The sequence below is a fragment of the Rhinolophus sinicus genome, linkage group LG03 (assembly GCF_036562045.2).
Source record: "Rhinolophus sinicus isolate RSC01 linkage group LG03, ASM3656204v1, whole genome shotgun sequence".
NCBI lineage: Eukaryota > Metazoa > Chordata > Mammalia > Chiroptera > Rhinolophidae > Rhinolophus > Rhinolophus sinicus.
In genome coordinates this window covers 167095570-167118415 of record NC_133753.1, presented here as the reverse complement: position 1 = coordinate 167118415, position 22846 = coordinate 167095570, and the positions used below count along the sequence as shown (strand labels likewise).

General features: G+C 34.1%; 1 protein-coding gene across 1 annotated transcript in view; it reads left to right on the top strand.

Moving 5' to 3' along the window:
* The window catches only part of ITGA1 (integrin subunit alpha 1), a 157440-nt gene extending 134813 nt beyond the window's left edge, over positions 1 to 22627 (top strand). Inside the window, exons 21-29 of the mRNA XM_019736210.2 lie at positions 374 to 450; positions 2866 to 2955; positions 4365 to 4467; positions 7258 to 7371; positions 9068 to 9172; positions 9334 to 9438; positions 10653 to 10745; positions 12903 to 13019; positions 16677 to 22627. Of these exons, the coding sequence (XP_019591769.2) occupies positions 374 to 450; positions 2866 to 2955; positions 4365 to 4467; positions 7258 to 7371; positions 9068 to 9172; positions 9334 to 9438; positions 10653 to 10745; positions 12903 to 13019; positions 16677 to 16721 (849 nt within the window). The 3' untranslated portion in view covers positions 16722 to 22627. The remainder of the gene's footprint in view (positions 1 to 373; positions 451 to 2865; positions 2956 to 4364; positions 4468 to 7257; positions 7372 to 9067; positions 9173 to 9333; positions 9439 to 10652; positions 10746 to 12902; positions 13020 to 16676) is intronic.
* Positions 22628 to 22846: the final 219 nt, after the last annotated feature.

Here is a 22846-nt window from a genome sequence, read left to right as displayed (position 1 = left end):
TCATAATTATAATGTTTATGATTGTGATCTTGTAAACTATGGTAATATAATAAAATAAATAGGATGTACCTTCATGGTAATGGTTTATGGTTAGTATAAATTACTTTATTAATATAATTTGAATAAAGTATTCAAATTCAATATTAATATGCAAAGCATATTACATTTCACGTTGTTGAAAAGTGTGTGTGCATCATATCTTATTCTGTCTATTTTTGAGATGTGATGACTTTTTATTTTGTAAGATGATTTTTCTTAAATAATGTCATAATTTGAGTTTAGGTAATATCATTTATGTAACTGAATATTTTAATCAAAGTAAATGTTTTCCTTATCTGGTACTAAACTAAAGATGTGTATTTTTATTTCATAGGTAACTTTCAAAATATTATTTCAGTTTAATGCATCCTATCTCATGGAAAATGTGACCATTTATTTAAGTACAACAAGGTTGGTTTATATGTGTGCATAAGTCCATGTGTATGAATGTATATAATTTCTTTTGTATACTTTGAATGTTTTGCTTTATAGACTCACTGAAAGCTTCTTTTTTTTTTTTTTTTTTTTTGGTATCAGTAGAAGTAGAAGGTAATGAACCACTTTGTTTCACAAAAACAGCCTCATGAGTAGCAAAATAAAGACATTTTTAGTTAGTAGAAATAATACATCTATCTGGATTAGACCATTGGTTCTATGAGCTGTGGAACATTTTGTAATCACACATCATTTATATTGGCCAAACTGCACTTAAATTCATTTAAAATTTTACAGCCTCTGCTAATTTAAAAACTTTTACTGGCTGCCCATCAAGGTCAACTGAATCATTAGACAGACTTAGTTTTATGATATCTTTTTGTAGCTTGACCAATTTTATTCCCAAAAGTCAAAGCTTCTGAAAGATAACATGGACTAAATATAGCAAAAGGCTAATGAGAAAGTTGAAATAGTGGCTTTATTTTCTTCTAAGTATAGTTATCCAATGGACCGTAAGCTCTCTGAGATACAGTTCTATCTTTGATTCCTTTATTCTCAAGTAACTACCATGGTTCCTGGCATCTAATAATCACTAAATAAATGTAGAATGAATGAATAAATGAGAGAATGAATTAATGGATAGATTAATTCTGTATGCTCAACTCAGTTCAACTCAACAAATATTTATTTGATATCTACTATGGACAAGATATTGAATTAGTCACTGTAGGGATATAAAAATTAAAAAGGGCATGAACCTCTTCACCCCTCTTCATAGGGTGAATATTACAGTAGGGGGCTGAATCTAGTATATGATTTCTTATAATTCAGTGTAGAATAAGGAAAATCCATTAAAGAAATATAAGTCTTGTGTCCGAGACTTAATGAAGGGTGAAATTACATCTACTTGCTGATGAGAATCCAAGATAGCTTTATTAAGGAGATTATAATTGAGAAGATCCTTAAAGTATGAATATCAATTCATAAACAGAGGAGTTAGTGGAACATTTCAGGCAAAATATACAGCTTGAACAAAAACTGAAAGGTAGGCCACTAGATCTGTTTGGAGGAATATTGGGAAATCCATTTTAGCTCAAATACAGAGAATATACAGAAGAGTTATGGAAAGTAAATGGGGGTGTTCATCCTAGCATGTTATGGCAAGTATTGAAAATGTCAGAATGGAGACATATTTTTCTTCATTTAACAAACAATGAGGATCCAGGAAAGTTTTTGAGAGATGAAGTTATAGGTACAGAGCTGCTTCCTAGGAAGATTAATTTTGGCTGCAGTGTGAAATTGGGGGACGGGCGGAGAGAAGGGGACCATTCATTACAAAAGCTCTGTCACACAAATATCTGTAACCCAAGGCAGGAGACTACCTTCACTGCCCCCTGGCTCATACAAAGCCACTTAATACACTTGGGAACAATGCAGAGCCATTAAAAGCTACTCATCACTGGCCATTCTGTGAGAAAAAAAATGCTAGACATTTAGTCACATGGAGGGGTGTATGTAATAATAGTAGTGAAAGGTAATGTTTATTAAGTATTTCCTATGTCCTAGGCTCTATGTTAATCACTGTACATTTATTTCTCATCATTTATTAATTATTTAAATAAAATTTCCATTTTATAAGTGAAGAAACCAAGGCACAGAGAGTAAATAATTTGCCCAAAGTGTGTCAATGTCAAGAACATTTCCATGAACTCTAGCCCAGAGCCAGTGTTTGGAATTGTTCTAGCACTCATACATGCATTTTTAATAGAGGGATTACAAGATTCATGTATGTGTATATGTGTATATACACATATATGCATGTGTTTACGTAAGATATAAATAAAATGATAACTAAAATCAGGAGAATAAATAAGTGCTTAAATAATAAGAGAGCATCAAGCACTTAGGATGGAAAAGACTATTAAACTGAAGCCAGAAGATTTCAGATTTGCTTTCAGTTGTGCAGGCCTAGTTCCATCTCTTTACAAGGTCGTCACCTGTGATAAATAAATAAGAATCACCTGTTGAAAACACAGAAGTCCTGGGCCCAAATTAGGCCCTACTAAATCCATATTCCTGGGAGAGGAGCCCAATAATCTGTGTATTTAAGAATTGACCCAACGATTCTTACCATTCTCCTCATGGAAGTCTGAGACACTTGGGACTAAATCACTGTGGTTGTCAACCCTCGCTGCACTTCAGAATCAACATGGGAACTTTTAACAATGCCCATCTCTGAACTCCCTCCCCACCTCCATTAAAAAATCAAGAATTCCACTCTTTTGTGCTTTTCTTTAGCTGCCAACTTAAGCTGCTCTTCCAAATGCTCAGAAATATCTCTAAATAGTCAATGGTTTAATGATTTGTCTGTATGTGCTGCGCATTTTCTAGTGACAGTGAAGAACCTCCTGAAGCCCTTTATGATAATGAAGTAAACATTTCCATCCCTGTAAAATATGAAGTCGGACTACAGTTTTACAGGTGAGAGGAAACTGCATTTTTATGTCGATGCCTTTCTACTAACCAAGGGATTCACAAAGTGCAGTGTCTTGGGAAAGGTATCAATTACCTACAGCAAACTAGTGAGAGAGGCAAACGTTCAGGCACCAGTCCAAACCTACTGAATCAGAAACTCTGGGTTTGGGGCCCAGAAATCTGTGTTAAATAAGCCCTCCATGAAATTCTTATGCACTCTAAAATTTGAGCACCAGCACATTGAACAATCTAAAATGTAAGGTGCTAATGATACAGGATTGCATTAGCAGTCCAGCCTTAAATGCTAAGTGCAAGCTAAAGACCCAGAAGACCACACAAAAGGCAATGTTCTTACAGGTCACCAGCATATTTCCTGGCTGTCATTTTCATTGTGTGGGATCTGATGAGCCTGTCCATTCTGGACACACAAGATTAAATCGTGTATCATTAACAAAGAGCTGTTTATTTCTTCCATTTTTCATAAACCTTTATTTCTCCTAAGAACTTCTGATCTGTCCAAACACGGATCATGTTGGCGAATTTTCCCACTGTAGATCCCCTTGTTTAAGCCGGACTCCAAGCTTTAGCTAAATAAATATGTGCAATGTAGATAAAAAGTATAAGAATCAGTGTCAAGTGTGGTCTAAAAGTCTTGTCATGTTATTAATTTATTATATATGGACTTTCCTTTTATTTATACCAGACCACAAAAATGAGAGGATTATAGGATATACATACAGAGTTTGCTTATAGTTCTTAGCCTTTAAATTCTATTATTGGCTATTTTCTATTTTGCTGTATCCAATTCTCTTGGTGTACTGACTTTTCCCAAGAATTTTTAATTTATTTAAAATCAAATTTTGGCAATTTTTTTTTTATTTTCTTCTCTTAACTGACATGCACCTTAAAAAATTTGCTTATATTATGTTTCATTCTATCAAGTTCATCCAAAGATCATGAAGAAGTCATAAGGAAAAGATTGAATTTTTAAGTTTAGCAGTAAATATAGAACTTGAAACAGTGGAAAGGTAACAATTTTTTGAAATTCATTTAGTTCAGCACTACTATAAATACCAAATTTTAGCTGGCTATTCACTAAATGTAAGTGGTATTAGTGAATTCTTAGAAACTTTTCACTTGGTACAATGAACTTTTATTTTAAAAAGTTATACATATTTTAGCATTTTAAGGCCACATAAGAATTAGTGACTATTGATCTAAATTATATAATGCTTCTCACATTCCTCAATGGTTTAATTTTAGGTTTCAGCGTACAAGAATTTGCCTCTTATTTCAAATCTCTATAGTGATTTTTTTCTGGGGTTACCTAATAGGAAGAAAGAAAAAGAACAAAGGCAAATAAAAGTTAAATTTTGTTGTGGTTTATTTTTCTTCTTCTGATTAATTCTTTTAAGCTCTGCGAGTGAATACCATATTTTAGTTGCGGCCAATGAGACGGTCCCTGAATTGATTAATTCTACCGAGGACATTGGAAATGAAATTAATGTCTTCTACTTGGTAAGAAATTACCTCTAAATTAGTATTGTAAGGAGTTACTTGTAAATTTATAAATTAAATAAAAATATTAACAGACACATAGAACTATATTGCTTCAACAGTTAGTCTTTATATTCCAGCATATTTTTCTTTACAATTTCACTGTTTTAAAATAATTTTATTTAAAGTAAAAATGACATTTGAAGCAATTTTAAAGCTCTAGCTTTCTAATTTCCTGATAATAAGACACAATGAAAATGATTTCCTAAAAAAAAACAAACGATGGAACCAAATAGATACTACCTATAAACCTGTAGACTTTATTTACATTATTTTTTCAGTATGACTGAGAAAAGCACTTTTAAAAAATAATTATGAATATTTCAGAAATTGATTATTTAAAATTGTCTTTCTAATATTTTTGTTTACTCAACAAATAAATGTGTCTCTTATTCTGCTCATCGCTACCTTTTATATGTATTATACTATAACTTATGTTCCCACTACTATCTCCTTAAGTACTGTTTTTTATTACAACATTGTTCTTTTGGAATCGTTCATAGCAATCTTTTCCTATCCACTATCGCAAACAACCATGGAGTTGAGCCCGACTTTCATTTTAGGTGACGCCTACTTATAGACACAGACTCAAGCAAATATTACTTAAGTGAAAGAGGATCCCATTCAAATGATGCATTTAAATATATACGCATATTCAAAAGTATGAAATAATGCTACATTATTATAGTGAAGATGGTCTCAATCTCTTTGAAGATTGCCAACAATGAAAAAGGAAAATCTCTTACAAAGTAAAATACATGTATACTCTGAAGCTGCATTTCATTGTTTTCATTTGTGCCTTTTGCTGAAATTCCTATGACAAGCTGTACCCTAGAAATTAGTATAAATGCTAATCACTCGACCACTGGGATAAATTTTTGGAATTCAGACTACCAGGTTTTTCTAGCCCCATTTGGTTTCCTGGATTAGAGGGAATTTCAAAAACACAAGAAAATAAGGAAACAAGGGAAGGGAAGGGAAAGAAAGAGAACAAAGGGGAGGGGCGGGGAGGGAAGGAAGAAAGGAAGGAAAAAAGAAAGATACGTTGAATGTTATAGATCTTCATATATTGTCACTTATTAGAGTCCAGACTTGAAACAGGTACTCCCAAACTATTATAAATAATGTTGAAATAAATAACATTGTTAAGAATACCCCTGAGTATAAATCTTTTGTGTTTCTGATTAGTTTACTGGGGTAAGACCTAAAATTGGAGTAATGCAATTTTTTAAAAGATGAACTTTTTTTTTTTAGGTTATACCCAGTAACTTTACTGCTAGAAATTTACCAAGGAAATTTACCAAGGAAAAAACTTTTTTTTTTTTTTAGGTTATACCCAGTAACTTTACTGCTAGAAATTTACCAAGGAAATTATTGGTGACACAAAGATTTATGATCAGAGGTAGTCTTAACAATGTTATTTATAGTAGTTTAAAAATTAAAACCTGGGCACTATCCAAATGCTTAACAATGTGAAATTACTTAAATAAATTGTCATATGGTTATTCAATGGTAAGATAGCTATTCTGATAGTTCAGAGGGCCCATTTGGGGGGGAAAATACCCAAAAAACCTAATTCTGCTATTTACCAACTCTGTGACCCTGGAAGTTCTTTGTTCTCATTCTAACCTTGTTGTCTCACTGATAGAACAGGGATGATAAGAGAATGTACCTCATAGGGCTGTTTAAAGGCAATAATGCAAGCAAGAAAATTAGCAGTGTCTGGAACACAGCCAATAATACATACTGCTGCTGCTGTTGTTGTTGTTGTTGTTAGTAAGTGGTTATTTAAGTCATATTACAAATCTCTACATTTATAAGAAAATGCCATGGCATAAACAATTTTACAAATGGGACACCAAGTTTTGTGCTTTATAATACAAATTTTATAATATATGCATATATGCAAATTATGTTATTTGTGCATTAAAATATTGACAATGTAGTGAAATTCTAGGAAATTTATTTTCTGTTTCAATATTTTCCAATGTTTCTATAAGGAACATTGTTTTTAATCAGAAAAAAATAAATGTTAATTACAGAACACATGATTTTTTACTAAATATCAGGAAAGACTCACCTTGGGTGGCATGATGTGCTATTGAGTGGGAATATTATGTTAGTGGATAAAAACAGATGGGGATTGAGATGAGCATCACCCTGACTCTTATTGGACTGAATTAATAATGACCAGTGATACAATAACCATAGCTGGGGATAGGACTATAAAGAGAAGCAGATGGAGGTCTGGTGTGCCTGTACAGTGGTGGCATATACCATCAAGCCAGGGTGAGAAACGGTTTGTGGGCTTAGGGAATTATAGCAAACTGGGTTGCGGCAAACAAAAATATGCTTACCTGTTCTGAGTGGGTCAGGTAAATGTCCTCCCTCCTTTCCACCTCCCAAAAGACTGGGATTTGGAGAGGATGATGAACATGGTAAATTAACAAAGAAAAAAATTTTAGTTCTGATTTTCCTTGAATCTCAGTCCTATTTTGGGAGTGTGGGAATAAACGACCAATATGTGATTGGGGCTGATACACATGATCACTGACCATTAAACATCCCTATTTTTTGCTCCTTTAATTATACCAAGTCTTTGCTCAGTGTCATAAACCATCTGCATTTGTTTTGGGGATTCAAAATATTACTCAACCAAATCATCAGTTAAGAATTGAGGCCCTACATAAGACAGAAAGGATGCTGTTGAAAGAGAAAGAAAGGATTATATTTTTATTTTTATTCCCATAGATTAGAAAAAGTGGACATTTTCCAATGCCAGAACTTAAGCTGTCAATTTCATTCCCCAACTTGACGTCAGATGGTTACCCAGTGCTGTACCCAAGTGAATGGTCATCTTCTGATGTAAGTCGTGGTGCCCTGGAATTATGTCATCTCTGTTCTCTTTCTCAGTTTGAATTTAAAGCCTTCTGTTCAGCATGCCACTTGTGATAAAGAGCTTTACCAAAGTAACATGGAGAGGCATTTAGAAAAAAATTTAAATAATAATAATAACGTCCGCTCATTATTCAGTAGATATATTAGTTCCCTACCGCTGCTGTGGTAACAAGTTACTCCAAACTGGGTGGCTTAAAACAACAGAAATTTATTTTCTCACAGTTCTGGAGTCCACAATACTGAAATCAAGGTTGACAATGTTGGGTCCCTCTGGAGGCTTGCCTCTCTTCTCCTAGTGTCTGGCAGCAGCTGTCAACCCTTGGAATTCCTTAGTTTGTGGCAGAATAACTCTAATCTCTGCCTGTGTCTTCACGTGCTGTCTTCCTTGTTTCTGTGTCTTCTCCTTTTCTGTCTTATAAGCACAGTCATCAGTGGATTTAGAGTCCACCCTAAATCCAGAATGGTATCATCTTGAGATCCTTAATTTAATTGTACCCACAATGACCCTCTTGGTGTTAGGACCTGGAGGTCACTATTCAATCCATTAGAGAGGATTTTTGGTAACTAATTTTTTGCGTATGCCTGAAATGTTTGTTACACCTTTAATTTGTTTGAGATGATCAAATAACTCTAGAAAGAGACTTCTTAATTGTACCTAAGCACACAGAGCTTGCACATAAAACAGTACAACACTATTTACTCACTTATCGCAACAGCAATAAATTACAAACAATAGCAATATCGCACCCCCTTTGTACCTGTATATATGGTAGTTAATTGTTATGGTTCAGTCTCTAAAACATAGAAAATCACAATAAGTCTTCTTTTTAGAGACTTTTTTTTTAAGTATTCTCAGAAATCAAGAAATAGCAACAGTAGTTGGCTTGTAAGAGCTAAATATTTTTCAAACAGCAAGGAAAAAACAAACCTCAGGCATTTCCCTGTAATCAAAAAATCAGGTTTGTGAGAATCTGGAAAGAATAAAATTGTACTTTTCCTACTACTTATGAATCTTTATCCTTATTACCGTTTATCAAGGATGTAGAGAGTCCTGAAGAAGCAAAAATTTATTAGATTAAGTCTGGAGAAACAATCCAGAAGCAACTATCTTATAAATGTGACATTTTAACATCTATAGGGCTGCTTACCTACATCTTCCTTCCACACAGACTACTAAGTGTCTTACCTTTGGTGTTCAGAGACTCCAGAAATAACTTTGGATGAATATATAAAAACAGATGAAAGTCCTTCTATTTTCTTGTTTCATAAATCATCATATAAGCCATCATATTGAATAACAAATGCTAACCCTTTTTTTCCTCAATAGGGTTTTAATTTTTTGCTGTCTGTATTATGGCAATTTACAAACTTATTTAATGAAAATAATAAACAAATATGTTTATCACTGTGTAATAGTTCTACAAGCATAAGCTCACTGCTATCTGTTACAATTCAAAAGTGGCTCCATAACAGTCATTATTATCTGGAGGTAGGTGTGTATGGCTGGTGCAGCATAGCTGCTTCCATAGTGCACACTTACAAAGATGGATCTTTGTTCTATGTCAATGACTGTCATTCACAGAGTCTTCATGTTATTGTACCAAATTGTTCTTCCCTCTGACATTTGGCATTGTCTGATAAAAGTAATATTTTCATTTCTTAGAATGCAAACTGCAGACCCAGTAGTCTTCAGGATCCTCTTGGTATCAACTCTGAGAAGAAACCAATTAGATTCAAATCTGAAAATCTCAAACGAGGCACAATTCTGGTAAATACTGATAACCAAGACAAGTACTAATTTGAACTCTTGCTTTCTAAGTGAATAAACTCAATGTTGACCTAAAAATAACTGTCTTATAGAATATTTTAATATACCATCTCTTATCAAATGTCAACAATACTAATATATACCTCTGGACATTTATACAGGACTGCAGTGCATGTAAATTTGCTACCATCACGTGTAATCTGACTCCTTCTGATGTGAGCCAAGTGAATGTTTCACTTATCTTATGGAAACCAACTTTTATAAAAGTAAGTGATTGCCCTGTTCTCTGAAATTATTGATATATTAACAAATGTTTGTTCGATCCTTAGTATATGCAAAGCAGAGTACTTCTGCAGAAATAACACAAGATTGGAAGTCTGAAAGAATTTGTTTCTGGGTGGCCGGTTAGCTCAGTTGGTTAGAGCCTGGTGCTAATAATACCAAGGTTGCCAGTTTGATCCCCTCATGGGCCACTGTGAGCTGCGCCCTCCTTAAAAAAACAAAAAACAAAGAACAATGTGTAAAAGAATGTGTTCCAAGCCCCAGCTCCACTTAACCAGCTATGTGTCTCTCACTTTCCTTCTCTGTTACTAAGTTATCTTCAAGGTCTCCTTTCAGATAGTATATGCTTTTCTCCAATCTCATCCTTTTTCTTTGCACTGCAAGAGATAAGCACCTGTATAATGTCAAAGTTTGCACTTGTCTTAATACTTTAGAGCTCAGTTAAGGGACTAAGAATTACAGGGAGACAAACCTTGACACCACAGACAAAGAGTAGAGCTAACATACATATTATGGACTCATTATATTAGGTCACACTATCTGTTTATCTATCTATCCATCTATAGCTGTATCTATATAGATGCATACATTCATATATCATATATATATATATATATATATATATACACATATATATATAGGAGGACAATTTTTAACCTCTAATAATGTCAAATTCATCTGACAACAAACAATTTCAGAACTTAATCCATTGTACTTTGTATTATTTGTTTCTCTCTTAGAAATAATTGGTTAATTATACAAAATTTCCATTTTTAGATTTGATCATATTAAGTTGCTATTTTCATAAGTCACAAATTGTTGCATATTGGCAATTTCATGTTTAAGCCTAAACAAACTCCTATATAAACCTCATTATCAGAGTGTAGCTATTTCATACCTGGTTACACGAAATGTGGGCAGGGTTTAAGGTTTGTTTTTGCTAAGGATAAATCTCAATAGAAATTATTTAGAAAAATTTTCCATTCTGTAACAAGGATCTAAATGAGTCTTTAAGTGCAGAGACGGAGGGTAGGTATACAGTCATAATTTGATACCACCAGTTCCATTTGAACGTTAACAAAACCAGTGTTTTTAATCTCAGGAAAATCTTACTTTTAAAAATTGCACTACTCAAACATGACTAGCTCTCACTGTGATCAACTTAATATATTGAAAATAAATCCCGTTTGCTTTTCAGGCACGTTTTTCCAGCTTAAATCTTACTGTAAAGGCAGAGCTTCATAGTGAAAATACATCACTGGTGTTAAGTACTGGCAATCAAAAACGACAGGTAAGTGCAACTCTAAGTTTTGAAAACATTGTACACTTCACTCTGAATTTTGTGATATAATGTTGTATAATTGCTTACAGCCCCTAAAGCAGTGACTCGTGCTGCTCATTTAGTGACAGACACTTTCTGCTTCAAATTATACTTGATTAGCCTGAAATGTGATTTCAGTCTCATCCTTCTTTGTAAGAAACTGAGGAAAACTGTGATATTTACAGTTAACATTCCATGTTTGACTTCATTGCTTCTAACTTTCACAGTAAATTGATGTTTTTACTTTCACCTTGATAACAAATAATGCATTTGTAATTTTCCTCCTTTAAAACTGACATTTTAAAATGTACTTGACATCTGAAGAGCAGATTTGAAAAACAACTCCTTTACAGAAAGTGTCTTTATATTATACATGAATACATGTAAAATTTTTAAAGTTTTCTTCATTTAGTCAGTGGAAAATTTAAAATAAAAATGAAGCGTTATTTCCTAATACAAATTCATACTTGAATCCTTGGTGAAAATAAAATGGTTTGAGTTTTTTCCTCTTGTGCTATTATAAAATAAAGCCAAAATACTTGTTATACATAAGGGTGCTTCAGCATACTTTCCCCTCTTATGGAAAAGCTTAAATACCCCATGTGGATGTTATGAGCCATAAAATTCTATTTGGAAGCTACCTAACATTCAGATGTTATTTCAAAACCTCTTATTTCCAAGTATTACTCATTTCAAATAATTATAATGCCAATGACCTCTAATAAACATTCACTATTAAAGAATATAAGCATATAATACTTAGAATATATACATATAATTATTACTTACTTTATGAAGAGAACTTAGCCTGATAAATGCAAAGTTGTTCCACACATAGAGAAGCCAAACTTTCACCAGTAAACACCAAAACATATGAATATATATTATACTGGAAAAGAGTACATTAGCTCCTAAATATATTTTGTTATAATTTTTGTAATTAGTTTTACTTCCCCTAAATGTTAGCTTAAAATTCCCCATGTTACTATTTGTTCTACATTTTATCCTAAGGAAGAATTATACCTAAATTGTTAAAATTACTCAGTGATCATTCCTTAATTATTTAATCTTACAGAAGTCACTGATCCCATCCAGACTTCAGTTTCTGTATCTGTAAGTTCAGGGAGTTCTTTTAGTTGTGTTTGAAGTCTGTCTTAAAAAGTCTGATACTCTTGGCAGCTCTGTGTTCACATGTATCAGCAGTGACCTACTCTGAACCATTTGAGGGGTTTGACTCAGTGTTCAACATATGCAAATATCTCCCTTGTTGGTTTCCATTTTTTACCCTTAATCTTCTGTCTAGGTTAAGGAAGGAATTGTGACATTTCCTGCTAAAGGCAAATACAGAAATTTGATCTATTATTAGTCATGGATATCTATGCTAAATCATTTTTTTTCTCAGAAACCTAAGGGATGGGACACAAAGCAGACAAGTTTCATTGAGGTTTGGGTGTCACACTGAGAGAGCTTGAGTAGCTAGAACACTCAAAGCTGTCCACTTCAAAATTCAGTTAAAGACCTAATGCACCGTGTAGATTCTGACTAGAGTAAGGCAACTGGACGATACAGTGGGGTGTAGTAAAAAGCACATTAGGGTGAATGTATTTGCAAAAATTCATTTATCTGCACACTTGAGATGTATGTATTTTATTATATAAAAATTATACCTCGATTTGTAAACAAAAAAATAAAACACAGTAGAATTCGAATTAAAATAAGAAGGTCTACTCAGGTTTTTTTGTCAACCTCTGATGACATTCTAGTCTAAACTTATCTTATTATAATAATGCACTAAAGTCTATTAATAAATCTTTAAAACATACAACACTTTTGGTTCCCCCTGAGTTAAATTCCACTCTACCATTGAGCATTGTGATTCATAGACAGTTTACTCTTTATGTATAAATTTCTTAAGGAAAAGATTATAATTTGGGGGGTAGTAATAAATTTGACATGGTTAGAGATTTAGAATAGATGAAGGGCATTTTCAAATGTCAACTCAATGTTTTCCCTGTAATGAGATTAAGAACACTTTATGATAGAAAATTTTAGCCTGTAAGAACCCGAAGCACTGGAAGTTCTAATAGGTGTTTTCCAATGTTAACAGTCCTGTTTAATAATTTTCAGCTTGCTATTCAAATATCCAAAGATGGGCTACCAGGCAGAGTGCCATTATGGGTTATTTTGTTGAGTGCTTTTGCTGGATTATTGCTGTTAATGCTGCTCATCTTAGCACTGTGGAAGGTAAGCACCAAAGTTCCCTTGACTTTCAATTTCAATTATCAACAGCAAATGGTAAATTAAATTTTTATGTATCCATACTGTGGAATATAGTATCATACAGCAATGAAAACCATTGAAATGATGACCAAGACCAAAGAAAAAAGAAAAATGTGTTTCTCGAACATTGTGCCACATCTTGATCCCATTTTTATAAGAAAAATTAATATACCCAAAAACCATGGAGGATCTCTCTAGAGGTTGGGATTTTAAGAGACCTTTACATTAGGTCTATAACACTGGAAATTTTAAATTAAATATAATCAGAGAAGAATGTAAGCTCTCCCTTATAGGAAAAGAAAAGAATAAATTCCTATGTCAATTTATGAATATATAAGCAATAGAATCATGGTTAAAATAAGCCTTATCCTAATTATATATTTCTAAGTATTGTAAACATCAAATACTTCTTTAATGTATAAACAAATGTACCACATTTTATGCAATGGTTTTGTGCCTGAGTGAGAGATAATGGTTTTATTAATTAATTCATGAAAGGGGACTCTTATAGTTTTACAGACTCCTATTTCAAATCCTCTTATAAAATTGAGTAACCATCTACTTTCTGTCTGGTAAATCCATATATTTACACAGATGTTTGCTTAAACTGAGGTATGCAAGATTTTTTAAACTCTTAACTGTGTCCTTTATAAATTAAGCAGAACCAAGATGATAGCTTTTAGGATAAATTTAATAGAGAATAAAATCACATAGAAAAGTTGAATTTAATGTTTTCCAGTTAAACATCAAATTGGTATTTATTCTAGCATAATATCACCCTATCTTTTACCTATTGTTTTGTTAAATAGCTAAACTATGTTAAAAATACAGATTGTGGCTACATATTCATTTTTCTAATACCTGAGCAACAGAATTCTCTTTTAATCAAATAGTTTAAGTAACAAATTTCTCTCCCACCAAATACCAACTTTTCTGATCCTTTCTGACTCTTATGACTAACTTCCCCTTTGGGGGGATTACTCTCAGAGAAGATGATCAGAGCACGTTAAAGATGTAAGTCAGTGGTGGTTAGGTCAGTAAATAGAGTCCATGGCTTTTGTCCAGCAAAGTCTCCAAAACAGAGCTCTCTACCATCTCAAACTCCCAGCTCTTCCTCCTACTGTTCTGTCTGTAATACCTGGCTTTGCCACATTGTGGTACCCGAGGCCTGGCTTAGTGGTGTCAAGGTTTTGCTTGAAATACAGATTGCAGTATCTCCCATTATATGCACCTCTAATAGAGACAGCGTTTCAGTCGTGATTTCTTTCAGTGTGGTCTTCTATTCTGACAATTGTACTTGCCCCTATAGTTTTAGGACGCCACTGACAAAAGAAGAAGAAAGCTAAAGCTGATATTTGCATAGGTTCTCTCTGGCAGCATACCTCCCTTTAAATACGTTTCATCCACCTGTTTTTTTATCATCAGTCTGAAAAAGCATTAATGCAAAAATAAACACATCCAGCAAATATTTTGTTGATACATTCTGATGGCTTCTTAGATCTTCTTTTTAAGCCCAAGAGAAGGTCATTTAACAACCTTTGGAGTGTCCTGACCAACAGGTACAGTTAGTTCCAGCTATCAGAACTGTGATTCCATAGTAGAAGGGAAGTGAACTAGCACTTAATGAGTGCTTACTATAAGCCAGGAACTGTTTACAGCTTTTCCACAGTAGAGTTGAATGAGACTCGGCCCACAGAGGAACCCTGAGAAAGCAGAACATTCTTCTCACTTAACTTAATCTCATACTTATGCCTGAAGTTCCACCATTGATGATTTACTTACTAATCCTAAAACTTTGTTCCCCATTCAATATGCATATCCTTGGGGAGGTGTGGATGGGAAATTTTTCAGTCTTTTATATGTTAGTATAAATGTATTCATTCAACATTTATTCCGTATTATAGTTATTAAGCATGTACTTTCTGCCAGGGATTATCTAATTGGATCCTTTGTCATAAGGTTTTGACAAAGGGGACATAAATAAGATAATTAAGTAAATAGGGAAAGAAAAAGAAGGAAAGAGAAAAGTACAAGGAAAGGCTGGGAGCTGAAAACAAACTTGTTTCAAATTTTGGCTGGTATTGGCTCCATCCAGTTTGAAGCTATAAACTATATTCTCCTGGTATCCACCCTAATCATACAACTTCCACTAAAAACCCTATGTTAATAGAATTAGTTGAGTGGGAAAGTTTAGAGAACAGAAGCTGAGTTTTAAAGTAATGCATTTAATATGTGAAAGCAGAGGAAGGTTGAAAAAAAGCAAAAAGATTTGGAAGAGAAAGGATAAAAGTTCAAGAACTGGTGGAGCAGGAAAGAGAAACGTTTTATAATTCACCACCACCTGCTTCTGTGAAAGCCTTGTCTGATTTATTTTCAACTCAGGACATGCAGGCACAAGTTAAGGGGCTTAATGGTTTGTGAATCCAGAACGTTTATTTTTGGTTCAAAGGAAAAGGCCTGAGACATTTAGAAGAGCTGGCATTCTAAAGAAGACAAATTAATGTTTTTTTCATGTTCACCTGTCCTGTTGTCACCTTTACCTCATCTCCCATCATCTGGCTTCTGGCATAGTGGAAAACATAAGCCCTGAGTAAAACTTCTCTAATTTAAAACTGCACATTTTTTACCATTTACCCTCGTTAAGCCCTCAATTGTTCAGTAATTATTTTTAAAAATATATAATTGCCTTGCATAATTTACCATAATTTTATGATTAAAATGATATGAAATTACTGCACTTTCAAAGAATTAACTCATTGTTTTTGTTTGAACTATTATAATCCACTCTGAAATAAAAAAATACACACACACACACACACACACACATAGATTTAAGAAAACATTTCTTTGGGACCCTTGATTTCCTTTTTTTAAAATACCTATTTTCAATTATATTTTTACAAAGGTCCCTTCCAGTCCTTATGCTTATTTTTGTCATTCTGTATAGTATAAAATAAATAAATAAAACACTTGTAATTTTTATGATGTCCAAAATCACAAAGCATAATGAAAAATACACACAGTCACCCCAAGTGAAAATTTTCACATTTTCCATGACTTCATTTTTATATCCAAATGATGCAGGTTGTTTTCAAGAGGCTCTTCATGCCAAGCCTATATAGACATATGCTCTGACACATTTAAAGTTAAACCAGACAACTCAGAAATTTCCCCAAGCCACAGTGTACCTACTGTATTTCTCATCAACTCTAATGACCTCAATGTATGGCCATAAATTATTTGTTGGAAATTTCTCTGCTACATACCTAAAAAAAAGGACCATGGCAAAATAGAGACAGTGCTAGCTAACTGCATTTTGTACGTCCCCCAAATATTTTCCCAGAATCTTTTAGTTAATTTACTACATATACCAGTTTTTACTAGGAGACGTGTTATATTTAACCAATGAAAGGTTAAAAATGAAATAGCAATTTGATAAATGTCATTTCTTGACATTCAATATTACTTAATAAGTCAACGAAAAAAAATCTCCATTATGTTAATTATTTGTATGTTCAGAATTGCTAACATATTATTAAATTAAATTTTATTTAAGGAGATTAGTATTTATTATTTAAATTCAAATAATTAATTGTGTTATATTTGATATTCTCTCAACAGATTGGATTCTTCAAAAGACCACTAAAGAAGAAAATGGAGAAATGAAATACTTTTTAAAAGAAAAAAAATTATTAAATGATCTATCCTCAGGTTTGCCTCAACTATGTGACAAGAAATTTATAAATATAATTCAAGACATAGTCACATAAATTTATATAATCCATCAGGGTTAATCACTAGGAAAATGACAGATCAAGCAAGATCCAAAAATAATACCATATATATTTTATAAAATGATGAAAAATATTTTTAAATAATTACTCATTTTTGTTGAGTACTTAAGAAAAATTACAAAGTGTTTTGAAGATGAAGAATAACCTGTACAAATATGTGTATGTATTAAATCACCATTCAAAGTATTTAAGGAATGCATAAAAATATTTTTATGGTCATTGAGACATTTACTTTCAAAACAATATAAATTAACTTTTTCAGTTGATTCTTGATGAATATACTCATTCAGCATGACAATCAACATTTGTAAATGCTAAGAAAGGAATTACTTTAAAAAGATCATTTCCCCCAATTCAAATGAGAAAAATTTCCCGGGTAGAATCTATATATAACCTGGACTGAAAATAGAATTAAATCACAGAGAATACATTCAGTATCTTTGTGTTCAATTCAGTACTTGGAAGGTTTTCTTTCCATAGTGTTTGGAAAATAGTGCAATTGAGCTGAAATTCTATCTATGATGGAAAATTAAGATAGACTTATTTATGATAAAAGCAAGTGCACTGAATGGATTAATTGAAGTTTTTATGGAACATGCTTGATTTTGATATTGAGCTCTAAAACTCAAAATTCTTTTATACTGAAAAAACACTTAGAGCAATTTTGTGTGTCATAACAGTGATGTGTTATAAAAAGCCACATTGTGGGTGGCATATACTAAAATGGTTTCTGAATGGAACATGGCAGCGTAGATAAGTGCCACTGAAATGCATAAGTCATCTTTGCTAGGCAACTTTTGAATGAACGTCAGAGGACTTTGGATGTAACCGAAAGTAGGAGTTTTCTCAACTCTTTGGTACATGGTTCATTCAAACCCTCAAGCTGTGAGAGTATGTTTATTTTCATTTTCTACAGTTATGTAATTTTCCAAATACATTTCTTATTTCTATGAAAAGGCAATATTCCATTTCAGTATTGTGTTTTACTAAGAAGCCACTGCTTTTTGAGTGTGGCATATCAATATTTAAATAGAACTCCAGAAATGTATTTTAAAGAATTTCAGGTTTGAAACCTCGCACCAGCAGAAGGATATTACAACTTTGTATATGCTTCTTTGTTCTCGAAGTCGTCGTTATGGTGCATTGGACTGTACTGTAGCATAAGCTCCTAGGTTGCTCCATTTCTTCGGAAAATAACCAGGAATGAATGTATAGTAGCTGCGTGTGTGAACTACTGCTGTAACATTTGCTGATGCTTCCTCAACCACTCCATCTCTCCACCTGACTGACCATCACAAGACCAGAACCTGTAGCTATCCAGAAAGTCCTGGGTTGTTTTTCTCAAAAAGCAGCAACTCAATGAAGAAATTAAATGCCCTGGATTTAATTTTTCAGAACTAATTTCCAAGGAATTATCTGAGGACTCAGAGTCAGCCTGCCTCATGGCTCTCCACATCTACGTCTAAGATCCTGATGGTCAAAGCCATACGCCTGGGGAGTGCTGAGATCATCAGTAGCTAGAAGAAAAGCAGTCTTTCCAGAGATTTGCTATCCTCCTGCTGGCTTGTCTTGTTGAGGAATGTCTACTTTGGGAATTTTCTTCATTCCCACTATCTATCTATCTCCAGGCTCAGAAATCATTCTTTCCACCTGTTTTTCCTTTGTCCAACTACTCTGGCCTCTCTTATTCTGAGTTACCATGTCACACAATTCCAGGGCACAGCCTGCTCAGCAGCTCCACTCCAATCTCAGCACATCCTTAGAAATAAATCAACAGATAAAGTTCAATTCACACTCAGCCTCTGTGACTATGAGGCAAAGCCATCACTGAACTAGGAGTGTGCACGTGTAAACCAAATACATGTTAACACAAAGGGGAACAAGAAAAATGATGGCATTGTGAACTTTTTAGAAAAGAGAGGAAGAACTGTTTGGCCAGATCAAGTAGGTACTTGTAAGACTGGCACAATTTTTAACACATGTCATTCCTGGCTTTTAAGTAGAATATTTACTTCACTAGGTATCATATAGTATTATAATTTGTTCAGGTTAATGTGGGCATCTGTGTGTGTACGTGTTTGTGTGTATAAATACACAGACACACACACACGGATACAAATTTAACATGAAATACCTCAGTAACACCCAATGACAGAGTTTACAAAAAGTAAATACAGAAAAGCTACACCAAAAAGAAAAATTTAATTTGTCCACTTTTGAATATGTTTTCATTTTCATTAACATTTAACTTAGCATATAATTCTGCAACTATCTAAAAAACATAAAGGAAGAGTCTTTGATTAAAAAAATATAAGGCCACAGATGTCCCAAGTTATCTTTGTACAAATATTTTAAAACAGTCTATTATTAAGAAATATACTAAACCCTATCATTTTATTTTAAAATATTTAATAAGAAAAGTAGGTGAAATTTAAGACTAAGAACTTATTGGCTAAAATAAATTACCAAATGCTTTCTTTTTTAAAACTTTGGTTATTTTTTTTTTAAATTGATTATTGCTTCTCCTGTGAACTGAACTATGTATGAAATCCCTTTCCTGACCAAACCTATAATGGTATATTGGTAAATTATTTAACAAATACCTCTCCAAGAGGAAAAAAAAAATGCCTGATTTGCATTATTTTCCAATTTTCATGCCCTAAATAGTCTCGCCATGGCCATTTTCAAGCTACTAACATAACCCTAAGCAGCTTGCAGAATTTCTGAGCATTTATCTGTCAGCTCTTATGAACCAGTATAAGCTGCCTTCAGCACATTACTGAGATTATATGACAATGATAGCTAGTGAGAGAAAGAGAAGATAGATATAGATGATAGATTGATAGATCAATAGATGAAAGATGATAGATGGATGATAGATATATAAAACATGTACATATACATATGCAAACACACACAATATAATTATATTTCAAGTGATGCTTAAAATGCTGATCTCAAGTCCAGTAGACAAAATGCTACATAGTTCTTTGTTCTTCAGTTTTAATTTCTAAAATTATAACTTTCCCTTAACATTAATAAAATGATATAAACTTGCAAGAGTAGGAAGGAGTTGGAAGCAAGAATATATAAAGGTTGATACACAGTGAAAAATCAAATCTATACAACCACAAAGAAGCTGCTACACTTTCTCTAGAATCCAGAATCCAGGGAGCAATATTGGGAAAGGTCATTCTTTGTGTATATTTTTAACTTCTGTGATTCAATTTGAACTTCAATGATTCCATTAATCCAATTTGTTCAATTATTTTTTCTAAGCACTAGATTGATGGAGAATTGAAACTTTGAATGTTTTCTATGGCATAAGTGTTCTTGAAATGAGGCTTGGGGAGGTAGGTATTTTTACAAAATTTGATGCCTGCTCAACCATAATAATTTTACCTACAAATGCATATAGATATATACAGATAGATCCTCTTTTACTTTTGTAAAACCAACATATGTCAACGCTCCCTTGGAAAACAAATAAAAGCAAACGTTGGCTGCATAGTGCTTGAGTAAGACTGAGTTGTAGCCAAGGCTGTGAGAAGCTCTGGCTGTATTCTGTCAGCATCCCCCACAGGCCACAGCCTACATGGTGTGAATGGCTGCCCCACTAGGGTCGTGCAGTGTTCTTTCATACAGGAAAAAATTTGTCCAACATGTTGTAATCTGCTCTGTGTGAATTAACTGTCTTGTTTTGCAAAACACTGAGCAAACGAGGGAAGACCCTGGCCCCAAATATGGCTGATGTGCCAGATTGCAGTCACAGAATTGTTCAAATAAGGAGGCTTCTGGCAAATCAATTTTTAAAAAAATAATGTCCTATGCACCTCTTGTTTACTTTCAACACGTCTCAAGTTCCCCTCCATTAGTCTTCTCTCCCAACGGAGATTTTCGAGAACATTACTGAAGAAAAATCTGTCTAAAACATGTGCTCTCTGCGTGAATACCGGCTTCAGTGAATTGATCATTTATACAGGATTTCACTCCTTGGATCTTCTGTGCCACTCTAAAGGGATGACATGGTATAATGTAGGAGGGACAAAATACAATGTACTTCAGAGGGAACATGTTTAAGAGAATTTTTTAACATCTTTAAGAGACAAACCATCACGGGATACTATCAGCAACTGTACCACATGGGGACCAGCAGGATGCTAAAGGAGCATGCAGGCTCTTACGCCTCCGCTCCATTGTCGCCTACAACAGCTGGCACCCGGGAGATCTGGTTCTTAACTGATGAGAATGGATCCTTCTGGCCCTACAGAGGTCCTGAGTTTAACTCCTGAATTCACTACATCAGCATCAGTCCCTCCACTTCAGACACGTACACGAGCACACCTTGCTGCCTTTTTACCTAAATACCAAACAGTATGCAGGGCTGAGTTGCCACTTTGAGTGCTGGACTCCCTGCTATGAGATCAGCTTTTGTTTTTTTCTTTTTAAAAACATATCAAAACTTCACCTGTGGCTAATGAGTTCCGAACTTTACATGACACTTCTTGCATTTTCCTCTCACCGCAGGCTAGAGAACTTGAATGCCACAAGGAATGGCAGCAGAAGCCAGAGCCCAGGTGCAGGATCTCTCTGCCTCTGTCTCCCAGGTGGTTTCTTCTCAGCTGCACCGTGGGGATGTTTTGTTTTGATCTGGGGCTTCATTGCCAAGGCCATTCTAAGCCTGTGCCCCCCACAAGACCTTGACTGGTGGCTCAGAAATCCTTTAATTATCTGACACACCATGACAATCACGGCCATCAACTGGGGACCAGTGACACTCATAACTATGATTATGCTTGATTTTACCATATTTCAAGTCACGTCTTTATGAAAAAAAGACTGAGTCTGGAATTTTAGGAGCATTTCGGCAACAAACTGAGACTCAGTATTTAATCTTTTATTTCCATTTGATCTATGCACATAGATTGGGGATTAAATTTTTAAAATAAATCTTCCAGATGAAACAGAACGAAAGCCAGATGTCCTCTTGAACACGCCCTGTTGAGATTCCCTGTCCCCACACCCTTTGGAGGAGAAGAGAGATTGGATGGGAAAAAGCATGTGACATAATTTTTTCTTTCCTACCCAGAGTAGCCAAGCGGAAGGGATCCACCACATAGAACGTAATTGTGGCTTTCTGAGAGATCACAGCCTACAAGTCCAGTGCCAGGTGGCAATTTTGCTGTTATTCCCCTAAGGCAACTTGCACTGAGAGAAAGAAAAAAAGGGGTGGGGTTAGGAGATGAAGTTATTTGCCTTTGATGTATACATCGTTTCTCCTAAAAGTACTGTAAGCTCCCTGAGACCGTATTGTACCTGCCCACAATACTAACATACATACTTTTCACCAGTAAATTGCTGATTAAATAAGAGGAAAAGTGTATTCTTACCTGTCTGTTAACCAGGGCTAGTTTCCTGGAGTGTCACACACTTTGGGTTCAAGTGAAAACAATAATTTGAAAGAGCAACAGTTCAGGCCTTCTTCACACTAGAACCATTTCACACAGGACATTCCAATTCTCAGTGTTTAATTTCTGAGACACCCGCGGCCTTTAGTCAGGTTGCGACAGCGCGCTCTGCATTCCTTATCAGGAGTCATTGCTGTGAGGGAGAATGGTGTACCGTGTATTACTACTGGGAGGTTGTAAAGTTGTTAGTGGGCAGTGTAAAGAATTGTATCCACTTTATTAAAAAACAAAGTATTGTACATAATAACTACTGCCCTGAGACTTGTATCATATTCACGCCAATAAACTTTCCTGCATGATCTAACATAAAGTATATTGCATTGCTTATTTTTTTATTCATTTCAGGGTAAACTCATAAATAGCTAAGGGTATTTGCATTTCTACAAGATTTTTATTGGACAAACTCATTAAAAGGAAATGTTTTGATCACATTCAAGAACAAAGAAGCACAACTTTGTTGATTCTAGTAATTTATTAGGTACCTAATTTAAGCCCATTTTTAAAAAGAAATCTGTTATCAGGTAACAGT